This window comes from Marmota monax, unplaced genomic scaffold (assembly GCF_021218885.2).
Source record: "Marmota monax isolate L192 unplaced genomic scaffold, Marmota_monax_Labrador192_F-V1.1 WCK01_AAM20220418_F8-fsc00104, whole genome shotgun sequence".
NCBI classification, from domain to species: Eukaryota; Metazoa; Chordata; class Mammalia; order Rodentia; family Sciuridae; genus Marmota; species Marmota monax.
Window position 1 is genome coordinate 3,714,136 of NW_026693836.1, and position 13,461 is coordinate 3,727,596.

At 46.1% G+C, this 13,461-nt stretch overlaps 1 protein-coding gene across 1 annotated transcript; it reads right to left on the minus strand.

The window, feature by feature from the left end:
- Positions 1–203: 203 nt before the first annotated feature.
- Gpr83 (G protein-coupled receptor 83) lies at positions 204–12,784 on the minus strand. The gene is made up of 4 exons (XM_046462330.2): positions 12,251–12,784; positions 7,639–7,764; positions 5,266–5,399; positions 204–3,073 (listed from the first exon to the last, which is right to left on the minus strand). The coding sequence occupies exons 1-4, from the start codon at positions 12,635–12,637 to the stop codon at positions 2,449–2,451; spliced, it is 1,272 nt and encodes a 423-aa protein (XP_046318286.1). The 5' UTR covers positions 12,638–12,784; the 3' UTR covers positions 204–2,448.
- Between the last annotated feature and the right edge of the window lie 677 nt (positions 12,785–13,461).

The following is a 13,461-nucleotide window of genomic DNA, read 5'->3' on the forward strand; positions in this document are numbered from 1 at the left end:
GTGGCAGCTTCACCTCCTCCTCAGTCACCAAGGAACAGATGGAGTTTGGGGCTAAAACATGCAGCACTCGGCTGACTCAGAGGAGGAAGCTCTGGATCAGGAGACAGAGGCTTCTCAACTGGCTGTGTCCCCTCTTAATGCTGGACTCCTTCATCTGAGATCCCAGGCTTTGGGGTAGATGAGTTCCATGCTCCCTTCCTGAATCCATGTTGATCCCCATTTTAAAGGTTACCAGGTGTGACAGAATCACCAACCCAAGTGGCACAGCCTCCACACACACACACAAGATATTTTATTGAGACTGGAACAATTTACAGTGAAGCATTCTGTATATCACACTGAGAAAACTCAAGTTTTACAAATTTCACGTTCACAATTACAAGTCACTGTTTGCTCTGAGGACCACAGGAAACACACGGAAAGGGGCAGACAGGTGACAACAGGAGACCCAGACTTAAGGGTTTTCTCATAACTCAGCAGTATTTCTAGCCACCTTCAAAGACAAGGGGATGAAGCTGTCCCTATCCATGAGTCCAGAGCAGGGCACACTTTCTATATCCCTGCTGCCTCTTCTGGTTCTGGTTCATAGAATTTCTATTGGCAGCATGAAGAGGGACTAAAAGCTGCTTCCTGACATCACAGACAAGAACAAACACAGGAGCCATTTAGCCTGAAAAAACTCACTTGGGGATCCGTTTGGACTTAGAAAATGCTCTCAGCCCCCATGAAAGTCATTTTTTAAATCCACTTTTCAGAAAAAGATGATTGTTAAATTTTTTTTTTCTATTTTGAAAATGTTCTAACATCCTCATAAATAGACCAGTGTAAGAAACTCTTGTGGTTCATTATACAGAAGCAGATGATGAAACCAAGTTCAGTTTCAATTAACTGCCTGGAGATATAAGTGAATCTTGGCCAAACCCTTCTCCCTTAACACTGTTTCCCATTCAACTCCATCTGCATGCTTCCCTTTCAGGATTTCTCCAGGGCTGGTAAAAAACCTAAACCCAGCATGACAGTAGCAATTGTTCAGGGCTAGAGAATTAAGCTCAATTCCGCCTGACAAGTCTCTCTCTGAGTTGACACTGCGAGTCAAGTCAGGACCAGACGGAAAGTGACAAAAACATTCAGTCTCTGGAATGAGATTTTTCTGGCAAGTGGGCCCTTAAGGAAAAACTTTCTTTAAGGATACCATAGGTTTTTGGAAGTGACATGTGAATTGCCAAGGTGATGATGACAGTGAGTCTTCTTTCAGAAACTGGTGTGAAAAAAATCTCATTATTCAGACAACACAGAGAAATGGCCTGTCTAGACAGCTTGGGTTTATGAAGTGGCTCAGCACAGTTATTTCCAGCATATTGGAAAGGCTGTTCCCTCATTTCCTGTGAAAACAGAACAACATTTCACCCCCTTTTGTTTCTGTGTGATTGTAAGAAAAAAGGAATTATACCTCATGGCTGTGTCTTATCTCCTGGATCACCATGATGACCACCATCTGGGGAGAGGTACCTTAGCTGGTGCGGGGCCATCGTTGGCTGCAAGATGAAACCAGTTCTGTATGCTTGGGGACAGTCTTCATTTGGGGTTCCTCTCTCACCTCTTCTTTGATTTGTCTGGACTACTCTTGGAGAGAGGCTCATGAGTACTCTGCTGCACCCCTGTTCCTTGTTGACCATTACAATCTAATGGAAACGTATAGTTCCGAATTTTAAAACTGCACACATGCATACATATACACGTCTACACACAAAGGGGAAAGATGAAAATAAATTCACAGCGTTAGCAGAGGTGATCACAAATTGATGGGATGAAAAGATGTTTTTTTTTCTTTGTGCTTTTCTGAATTTTTCAATGTGGAAATAATGATTTCTGTTTGTTTTAAGGAAACTAATTTGGTCCTTTCTTGTCATGTATAGAGCTAATCTACTGAAAAATTGTGATTTATCTTGGTCCAATGACTTCAGAAGGCAAGGCATGAAAATCTATACCTGCTCTAGCTTGCTAACATCTCACTGGCCAGCAAATCTGTTTTCAGCAGAGCTCTGTGCATGTGGGTCAGCTGCACCCAAAGGATGACTTCAAGTTTCCTCTGTGGATGCTCAGCAGTCAGAAGGGCTATAAGGTAGCTGCCCAACAGTTGGAGTCCATTGACTGATTCAGCCCCCATCTGAGCTGAGGTTGCCTTGGTTCTCTTGCTCAGAGATCCAGGGTGCTATACCTCATAGCATTTTCTAAATAGGAATTTATGAACAGATGTCTAATTGGTAATTGAATTTTAGTTTGCACTTCAAATGGGGCTAGAAGGCCAGGCAGTTTCCTAGGAACTCAAGAGTCCTACTGTTTCTGTAGGAACTTGTTTCCAGCACTGTGAAGATCATGCACAAGAGGATAGGCCATTTTCCAATCTACGCTGGAGGCAGATCCTCCCCTGCCTTCTCCCCACCTCCTCTAACTCATTGCCACAATGGGTTCCACAGATGACAGGTCTGTCTTCCCAGCCTGGAGTTGCGAGGAAGGCAAGAGGTTATTAGGTAGTGGAGCCCTCCGACCATTGCTCTTCTCTGTCCAAGCCACCCTGAAGGAGGCAACTGGGGAGGGTGGCCTGTCTTCCTGAGGCTTGGGGGGTCTTTGGCACATGCTCAGTAATGCCTTTAACTCTACCCTGAAGTTCTCATTCAGCCAGCAGTAGATGAAGGGGTTGTAGCAGGTGCTACTCATGGCAAACCAGTGGAAGGCGAAGTAGAGGGCATTGTTGGTGCGGATGACCTTACTGGACAGGAGGAGGACGTAGCAGTTGAGAGGGAACCAGCAGAGGGCAAAGAGGACCACCACCAGCATCAGCATCTTGATGGTTTTCTTCTTCTTGCGGCGCAGGGCCAGGTACTGCTCGGTGGTCACATCGCCAATCGTGTTACACAGCCACAGCTTCTTGGCCACACGAGCATAGGCCACGGAGATGATGAGCAGAGGGAGGATGTACAGCAGGATGAAGGTGGCCAGGTCCAGGTACTTCCAGAAGAGATCGGCTGGCTCAGGGAAGTCTGGCAGGCATAGGGAGCGCACAATGTCCTCACTGCAGGCAGGAGAGAGAGAAAGAAGGTGACGGGGAGGAGAAAAGATGGAAAGCCTTCACCCCAAGAGGCGCCAAACCCTCCCTCCCCTGGGCTCTTGGCACATCTGTCTGTTATAGCTCTTTTGACACTATAGTCTAAGTATCTGAACACGTTTCTCACTCCCCACAAGGTTGAGTTCCATAAAGGTAAGGAAGACACTGAATCTCTGACCCCTCTTAGTCTTGCGTTGTTCCTAGCCACGAACAAGATCTAATAGGTATTTGTTGAATGGTGAAACAGTAGTGTCCTTAAACTGAAAACTGATTCGTCCTTGAGGAAATCTTAGAATTTTCCATTGTACTAACTTCCCATTCCAAAGGGGAAATAAAATGACAGAAACAAATGAGAGGTCTTGGGAATGAGTGGGAAAGTCTGAACCAAGGAACTCATGTAAGCAGTTTCTATTTCATATAGAATGTACTCTGATCCTCTTCATATTTCTTAGTATGTCCATGTGCCTTGTTGTTCTTGTTATATGTAGCAAAATAAAAACTCCCTTTGCTCTTGTAGGGAAAAAAAAAGTCTTCCATGTGTGAAGGCAGATGGGGGGGGGGTCTGAATGTGGGTGGATCTGAGTGTCTGATTTCTTCCAATATCCTGGAATTCGAGAAGGGAGACTTTATCAATAATTTGAAAAATTGACCTTCAGGGCTTCTCTCTTTCTCTCTCTCCTCTCCTCTCTTCTCTTCTCTTCTCTTCTCTCTCTCTCTCTCTCTCTCTCTCTCTCTCTCTCTCTCTCTCCCTCTCTCTCTCTCTCGTCTGCTTTTGTCATAGAAGTAAGCAAAATGTGTCTTTCAAGGACACAGTGCATAGCCACTGTAGCAGACACTGGGAGTGCATTGTCTTGGTTCCCAGGACCCCCCTTAACAGAGCATCAGCCCCCAGCTGCTGCCCTTCCAGCAGGAAATGCTGGTACCTGTGGTCTTCTAGGTGTCTAGGATTACCCTAGGGCCACTGAAAATTCTTTCCACAGATTCACTAAGAGCCAGAATTGGGGGCAGTTTCTATTTTCTCTACTAAGCCTGGAGCCAGTGGCTGACAGGAATGTGAAAGCCAAGCTCTCTGGCCTGCAGCAGGGGAAACCCTGCTGCTCCAGACTCTACTCCTGACTCTAAAGATTGCTCCAGAGTCCCCAGCTTCCCCTTAAGCTACACCCTGGCATGGGTTCTCCCTTCCCAGTCCTGCCTCCCTACCCCCTCACCCAGTATTCCTTGGAGCATGGGCCTAATAAACTTCTTGCATGTGTGCATACCTTTATCTCAGGACCTGTTGGAACTTCACCTACAACAATGTGTGAAAGGTTGAAAATCCCTTTATAATCATTCATTCATTTATTCACTCAGTAAATACAGATTGAAGGCTTGTTACAAACAGTATGGTTGAGATCACTGAGGTACCAAATCAGAAACTGAGCCAGCTTGGGCTGCGGTTGTGGAGCCGTGGCAGCACGCTTGCCTAGCATGTGTGAGGCCCTGGGTTTGATTCTCAGCAACACATATAAACACATAAAATAAAGGTCCATTGACAACTAAAAAAAATCAGAAATAAAAGAAACTGAGCCAGCTCTTTCTAAATTTAAGAGTCTACCAGGGAGATAGGTCTTAATGAACTACTTTAAATTTTAAACACTGAATGTTTGAAAGAATTTCCCATCTGGTAAAAACACATGATAAAGAAATCTAGGTGAGAGGTGGGGGAATGAGGAGAATCCTGCCTCAGACACATACACACATATATGTTTTCTAAGTCCTGTGAGAATTTAAACCTTGCTCGTTTTAAACTAGGTGCAGTTGATTCCCATCTCAGTCTATGTGAGCACATGCCCCCCTGGTGGCAAAACCTGGTAACTACTGCCTGGTCCTTGGAGAGAGATTGGAAAGACAATCAAGAGGAAGCTAAAGTGGTTGAGGAAAAAAAAAAAAAAAGACAAAAGCAGGATGGGGAGTGCAAAGAATAGGCATGGATCAGAAAGCAACATGATGGGAGAGAGGCCAGGATCATGGCTCAGTGAAGCAGGTACTTGTAACTCTGATAGTTGTGGATCCAGAGGGGCCTCCAGTTTCCCTTTGCCAGAGCTTCCTGTTGATTTGAGAGAAGGCAGGGATAGGCAATCTCCTCTGAAGCCTAGGCTTCTCCTACTTATTCATCTCACCTGTACTTGAAGGTAAACAATTTCTGACAGATAGCATGTGGGAGCGAGAAGAAGGTAGCCATTATCCAGATCACAGTGATGTAGATGATACCCTTTGTGATAGAGATTCGGGGCTTTAAAGGATGCATAATGACCTGAAAAACAAGCAAACAGCATCACTAGCTAAACAAGTTTAAAGCGAATGAGACTCCAGATACTGCAGCTCGATTGTCACTAATATATGCCTTATTTATTAAGCAAGCACCCTTTATATTCATTGTTGAGACCCTGAGCTGTACCAGGTATCCCGGGTTGGGGGACGGGGACCATGCCCCACTCCATAGCCAACCTTCAGGAGTGTAAAAATGGTGCTTGGCAGTTCAAATGCTTCTTGCTGTAGAGATGGGACCAAGGAGGACTTGTGGAGGAGGTCTGCTTGCATAGCCCCAAAGCAAAGCTGGTAGAGGGACAAGCCCATGCTCAGTGCCTACGTCCTTGAGAGCTGACTTAATCTTCCCAGGATTCTAGACACCTTAGGTTATGCAGGGCTCTGAAAAGATCTGAAGCTGTTGTACCTCTCATGGAAAGCTGCATTGACACTTATTTGGGAGCTCACAACACTGTTTATGAAAGCTGCTAGCAAAATTGCAATGGGGCCCAGCATCCACACGCCTACAATAAAGCCAATGTTATAGGCTTCAGGGTGAAATGCACTTGAAATTGTTACTGTATGCCAATCAATTCTTGTAAAAGGCTTAAATAAAAGCTTGAAAATTTAAAAGCATCTTCATTTTAAGATGAGAATCGTTACTTCTTGGGAAAGGCACTGGGGATAGGTGAGTTCAGGGTCAGGGAGACAGAGATTATACAGAGTTACTGCTGTCTTAGGACACTATCCTGAAACACATGCAATGTTCTGGATGTTTCTCGGAATTTTTTTTCTTCCCATTTTTTTTTAAGATCTTATGGGAGGTTGTGATGAGTTCTCGGAAGCTTCCCAGAACATCTCCATTCTGGACTTGGCCATCTCTGTCCCTCCTACTCCTGTGTTCAGGTTTGCAGAAGGCAGTAGTAACCTGGGGAAAAGTCTCCAGACACTGCTCAGGGATTTCATTGGCATTGGGTCAAGACCCTATGTTTGAAAATATGGCAACATGGTCAACATAAGCAAGATTTAGCCCCTGTTCCTCAGCCCCACTCAACCCATGCACCAACTCTTAACTGTGTTAGACAGGAGTAATCATAGACCAAGCACAGGTAGCCCAGAGATCTTATTGAATAAAAGGAGATTAAGAAAAAACCAGAAAATATTTGTATGTAAATGCTCACACTTTGCTGTAATGTATTTATAGCATATATGAAGAGTTCATTCTTACAAAACAATAGCATTTCAAAAAAAAATTTTCAAAGTTTGGCTAGTCCAATTCCTTATCCCTTTGAAGACATTCTTATCAAGTTGTCATCCGGACTTTGCTTAGATATGGCTGGGAACATGGAATGCATTACCTCCCAGACAGCTTTGTCCACCTTTAGACATTTCATTAGAAAGTCATTCCTCACATTGGACTTCAGCTTTGAGCCTGCATCTTTGAAGCTCCTTATCCCTGGGTGCTACTCAGAATAAATCCCATTCCTCTTTGTCCTCTTTGTCCTGCTGGCCCTAAGGATACTTGTTTTTCAGGTTTCCTTGAGTCTTCTCACAGCAGAGTGGTCTAGTGATCACAGAATAGCATGGAGCCACATAGACCTTGGTCCTAGAGGCATTATTCATAGTCACATGATCTTGAAAAAGCTATCCATGCACTTTTCCAAGCCTTGGTTCTTTGATTCAGCATAGTCTAAACATACAACACAGACTCACTGAGTTAGCATAGGCAAGGCACCTGGCATGAAGCCATCCCCTTCCAGGATGGACACCCTCAGGTTCTCTGTGGGTTCCTACTACCATACCCACTCAGGGCTTCTAATGTCCTCACCCCAGGTGCTATCACCACCATGACACCTGCTCGTGCCATTGGATATCCTGGCTTGTTTTCCTCTTCAATAGTCTGGGCCAGTGAATACCCATCTCTTACTGAAGAGCCTATCTCCAACCTGCAATTATCTGTTGCTCTCTTTTCATCTGTAATTTTCCAGGTTTCCCTTTCTACCCCTAAAATGAGCTCATTGATTTCTGAGACAGAAAATGCCGCCACTGAACCTTCATCAGAACAACAAACTTTTTTTGAAACAACTAGGACAAAGTGTTTAAGATCCCTAATCTACATGCTTATCAATAAGAAAACATGCTCAATGAAATCTGGGCTAAAACCACTGTCTTGAGAGTATTTCCTGCAGACTCCAGGAAAGCAAAGCCTAAGAGGGAAGGACAGTGTTGGAGATAGGTGCCCTCACCTGGTGGCGGTCCACAGCAATGGCCGTCAGTGTCAGTGCTGAGACATGCAGGGAGCAGTACTGGGCAAAGCGGCTGACATGACACATGCCCTTCCCAAACACCCACGTGCTGTTCACAAAGCGGACCTAGAGACAAGCAAACAGAAGTTAAGAGAAAGACAATCTTTGATTCTGACACCCCCTTGACCTCTTGGGGGTCTCTAAGGAGCATACCCTTGAGAGGCCTCTCCCAGCTCCTCCTTTCTTTCCATATATGAGGCCAAATCGTGATTACATGTGATTTCCCCCAGCACAGCTCATTATCATTCATTCAGTTCAACAAACCCTGATCATGATCCTATGTCATCAGGACAGGAGATCTTAGGAAAGACAAGGGCTTTGGAGGTGGACTTCCTACCTCTAAGAGTTTATCACTGTCCAACCTTGGCAATATATGTAACCTCTGTTAACCTCAGTTTTGTCATTTGCAAAGGAGAAAAAAAAGGTATCACAATCTCTACCTTACAGGCTTAGTATGAAGTCTGTAAAGGATGAGAAGAAACTATCTGGCAGATTGTTAGAAAGCTATTAATAGAAAGAAGTGGTAGGTATTTCTATGTGTAATAATAGAATTCATTCTTTGCCCAACTAAGTTCAGTCTAGTGATTACATAACACAGCGTTTGGACTATACCAGAAATTTGGGATAAGCTGATCTTGTGACTTCTCATCTGGGAAGGAGAACCATGACGAGCTTGGAGTGGTATGAATCAGAGAGAGCTGTGGTGCCCTAGGAGAACCTAATCCTCCTACCATGACAGCCAGGGCTGTTTGCTCAATTAATACATGAGCAGCTCCTGGGGAGTATTGCTGCTTGCCCAAGAGGGACCAAGCATGATTTTGATCAAGGAGCTTCCAATCTGGGCAGGGGGGAACCAAATAACCTAAGTACAGGGCGGAAAGAAGTCAATGCCCTATAGAGGCCCAGACAAAAGGCAATTAGATCACCATGTAGGGGTGTGAGTGGACAGAGGAGAGACAGAGGTGATGGAGATAGAAACAGAGCAAGTCAGCCCCACAGAAAAGAGTACAGTGTAGAGATTTACAGCAGATTTTTTGGTCATCCTGGGAAAGACATTTGGACCCTCTAAGCCTCAATTTACTCATCTGCAAAATGGAGCTGCCTCTTTTTTAGAAGGTTGTTATGGAAATCAAACAGGATAGGGAGAGGAAGCATGGGAGGAATAGACAAACTCTAGATAGGGCAGAGGGGTTGGAGGGGTAGGGAGGGGACATGGGGTTATAAATGATGGTGGAATGTGATGACCATTATTATCCAAAGTACATGTATGAAGACACAAATGGTGTGAATATACTTTGTATACAACCAGAGATATGAAAAAATGTGCTCTATATATGTAATAAGAATTGTAATGCATTCTGCTGTCATATATAAATAATAATAATAATAATATTCATCATAAAAAAATCAAACAGGATGGACAACACACATCAAGTAGGCGCAACAGTGCCTAGAACCCAGCAAGTGGGTGACCCTATGCACTGCCACTGTGACTACATCAGAGACATCCAAAATGAGGAAGGACTTGCATGGGTGAAGATCAGACCAAAAGGCACTGATACTGGATCATATCGTGGCTGGGAATGAGGAGTGGACAAGTCTGACCTGATCGTGAAACCAGGACAGCAGACGGTGGGCTTTCCTCTTTTCAGGGTAGACAGGGAGGAACCATTGAGGCTTTTGAGCAGTCTAGCCACATTATAGAGCTAGCAATATTCACCCCTACACTTCTCACCTCCACACTGAGTGAATGACCAAATCCAAACCTTTAATGGTTTTCAAATACATTCCCTTGTCCTTCAGCCCTGAGGTCATGGCCCTGGTACAGCTTCCTCCCCACTCTTAGCTCTTATCTCTAGCAACTCAGCCTGCACACTGCGTTCATAGCTTCCCTAATAAAAAATCAGATTGCTGTTACCAACCTGTTGAGCATGGCCCACAGTTCTCAGGCCACAGCCAGATGCCTCATGAGTATCCAGGCCTGTTCAAACTTGGCCCTGGCCTTGCTTTCTGGTCCACCTCTGCCTCTCCAGCCCCAGGCCGTCCCTCCTCTCATCTCTGCTGCTCCAGCTACACTGAACCACTCGATGTTCCTCAATACACTGTGAACTTTGATGTCTCCTTGCCTTTGTCTCCCTGGTCCCTCTGTCAGCATTGACTGTTCAGCGTGACCTGGAAACTCCTACTCATCTAGGTCCCTTTGAAATGTCATGTTCTTTGCAAAGTCTCCTTTGACCCTCTCATGGGACTCTAGTGGGTGGGAGTGAAAGACTCCCCCCTCTAGGTTCCACTGCATTTTGTGTATGTCTCTACAATGGGAACTGTGAATAACTGTTTACTAATCTCTCAGTGGTCAGAGCTGGGCTTCTGATGACCGTAGTGAGTGAAGTAGATAGGAAGGGAGACATGGGAGGGAGGATACTCTCAACAACCAGCCAAAGCAGGATGCCTTGCCCTGCTGAGTAGACTAAGGGGTTAGAAGACCCTGCCCCCATACTCCTCTCTCTCCCTGATTACCATCACCTTATGACTTTAATAGGAATTTGGATTCAGCAGCTCTAAGGGTCAGGTTAAAGTCCAAGGTACTTTGGCTCATCCTGGATGGAGTGCAGGATTTTTAGCACCTTGACTTCCTCTCTTGCAGACCATGCTCTGGGGCAGGGGCTCCCAGCTCTCAGCTGTAGCTGGCCTTAAGTCCCTGGCCTTCTTGTCCCCCCATGTGTCTATAGCAGATTCAGCCCTATAGCCTGGCTCTGGGCAGTAGCACCAAGGCCAGGCCATGGAGACTTCCAGTTCCCACTGTGGATGACCCAGCCCATCTCAGCACTGCCCACTGTCAGGTCAGAAACCAAGGGAGGAGGGGTAGATGTGTGGTGCAGTGGTAGAGCATTTGGCTGGCAGGCAGCAGGTCCTGGGTTCAAACCCCAACACCATAAAACAAACAAAAACCAAGGAGAGAAAGAGATGTTGCTTTCTTGTGAATCAAGGCAACAGAAGCAGTGCTCTTTGTCCTTGAGTTAGTACCCAAAGAACCCTGAATGGGCATCAATAAGTTCTATATAGACCAGAATGAGAATAGGGAAAGTCCATAATTTGGAGCAGTGGAAGCAGAACATGGTCCTAGAGTGACCTCCATTCCTCTGGTGGTGTGGTGGACAGACATCTGGACTTGAAGTAGGGGATGTAATTCTTATCCTGGATCTGCATATTACTAGCCACACAGCCCTGAACAAGGGAACCTCTCTCTGCCTTAGTTTCCTTATCTGCCAAACGTGAGTGATATTCTCATAACAAACCAAGAGAAAGAGAATGTAAGAGTTCTCCGAGGATTTAAGATTTGGAGGGACATTCACATAGGTGCATGGACTTACAGGAGTCAGCCTCTTCTTTTTGTTTCCTGTCATTTCTGGGTGTCTGTGTGTGTGTTGAGAGAAAGAAAGGCAGAGGCAGGCATGAACAGATTCTGCTTTGACAGTAACTCAAATAAAAATAAAGTTATTCCATAAATTGAAAAAGATGTAACCCACGATATAGAAACACGCAGATTGCACAGTCACAGCCTTCATGATTCCAAATTATCCATGAGAACTGCACTTTTAGGTCATAAAAGGACAGAGATTACACCACTAATGTTGAGTGGCCAGGGCTTGGGGAGGAGGCCATGAACCACCTGTGTGCTGGGGAGCCAGCCAAGCCAGGTGGGGCCCATGTTCACTTCACCCTCATCTCTTCCCCAACACAGATCTCATACACCGCCTCACTGTCAATCAACAGAAGGGAAATGAAATAAGCAATCTAGGAAAATGCACCTCAGGTTCCATTAACATTTAACAATTGTGTGATATTTTAGTTGCAGCATAAAACAGCACCCCATTGATATGTAGGGGTAGACCTTTAATAGGGAGAGAGGAGGTGATCTAATAGTCTCTGCTAATATTTTAAGGGCTTGATTTATTGTTTGATAATCAAAAGGGTGCATGCATCCAATAAGATTAAACAGCAATGAGATTATCCAGCTGCAGACACTGCAACCATTGACCCAATGTCACCATCTGCAGAAACTCTGGTTTAGAAATTAATGATCAAAAGATGGGAGGGAGGGAATGAGGGAGAAAATGTGAGAGAAAGAGAGATGGAATGAGAGAGAAAATAGGAGAAAGGTAGGATTGACCGAAAACTAAGACCATAAGAAGAGAAGAAGGTGATAAAGGATGCAATAGAAACAGATAAGTAGAGAGAGAAATGAGAAACAGATTTCAGAGAGAGACAGCGACTGGTGGAAAGACTAAGAAAAATAGAGGAGGGTTGAAGCGTGATAAACTAGGGATAAATGACAAGAGAGACTAAAAGATGGAAGTCAGAAAGGCATAAGTACCAGAAATGAGGAGGTGGAAGAACCATAGGGGTGGAAAGATGGGGGTGGGGTGAAGAGGAGAGAAAGGGAGGGAGGCAATGACAGAAGGAGGGGAGAGAATTGAGAAATTAGATAGACAGATGAGAGGGAGACCAAGAAAGCCTGAAGCTGGGGAGCCAACGGAGCCAGGGACCTTACCAAAGTGAAGGGGGTGTTGAGCAGCGTGATCATTATATCTGCCACCGCCAGGTTGACGATGAAGAGGCTGGTGGCCGAGTGCATTCGCTGGTTCTTGAAGATGACATGACAAACCAGCACGTTGCCAAAGAGCGAGAAGATGATGATGAAGGAGTAAGCCATGATGAGCAGGGCTTTCACCGTGGGGTTCTGGGACTCGGCCCCGTAGCGCCTCCTGCCCACAAAGTTCTGCCAGTCGGAGAAGGTATAGTTGTTCCAGGAGAAGAAGTGCGAGGTGTTGGGCACCGCCAGGGCCGCCTCCAGGCTCTGCTCCTCCGCCCGACCCTCGGGGCGCTCAGTGGCTTGCACCAAGTGGAGAAGGAGGAGCAGCAAGAAGTGATGGACCATTTTCCCGGAGCCGCTGATTCCCTGGGAGCGCGCTGTCGGGACGTTTCTCCCGGACTCTGGATGCTGGGAGCCGAGAGCGCCCGGGCTGTGGCGCCAGGGAGCCCCGGACCGCCGGCGCCCCACTCGCAGCCGGACTCAGCCCGCTACCAGCCCTTGGTCGACAAGCTCGGGGCTTGTTTCAGCACTTTTATATCTGCTCCCCGCAGGCTGCCAGTGAGCGCCTCGCCTATTGGGCAGCGCAGCGACTCTTGCGCCGACCGTGACGCGCTCGGGCTCTGACAAGCCTCGCTCGCTCCACGGTGCCTGGCGGCGTGGCTGCTGTCCCCACGCCCAATCCACTCCCACTCCAGCACACAACTCCCGTGGCGCTGCAAAGTGCTTTCTCCAATGCACCTTGGCTCGATTTCTCCTAACCTCTAATGAAGAGGACAGGTGGAAGCAGTCCTTGGGGGCGAGTGGGGATTATGTGGGATCACACATTGCAAAACTTGGTCTGCCAGGGGGTCTCCTTCAGTGACGAGGATAAATTTCATTTGTTTCCATCTGTGCTGTAGTATTAGCACAGTTGCAATATTGAGATGGATCATTGAGTTCTGGTGGACTAAGGAACGAAGCAAACAATGAAACAGAGGCCTTAGAATTGCTCCAAGCTCTCAGAGCATCTGGATTATAGGCGTGCTGGAGGGCTTTTTAAGGACGTATTATTTCTTTGACAGCTCTCAGGAACGCAATGGGGGCGGGGGGACCTTTGTTTTTCAAAGAAACTCTTCAGAACAGTTTTCCTGATAGATCAAAGGAAACAAGAAGGTTAGCTATGTGCCCAC

Coding starts and splice junctions, on each gene's coding strand:
- Gpr83 (XM_046462330.2), bottom strand. CDS start 12,637: ATGGTCCATCACTTCTTGCTGCTCCTCCTTCTCCACTTGGTGCAAGCC. Junction 5,400..7,638: donor TTGCTGTGGACCGCCACCAG/GTGAGGGCACCT, acceptor CTTGTTTTTCAG/GTCATTATGCATCCTTTAAA. Junction 3,074..5,265: donor TTGTTTACCTTCAAGTACAG/GTGAGATGAATA, acceptor TCCTGCCTGCAG/TGAGGACATTGTGCGCTCCC.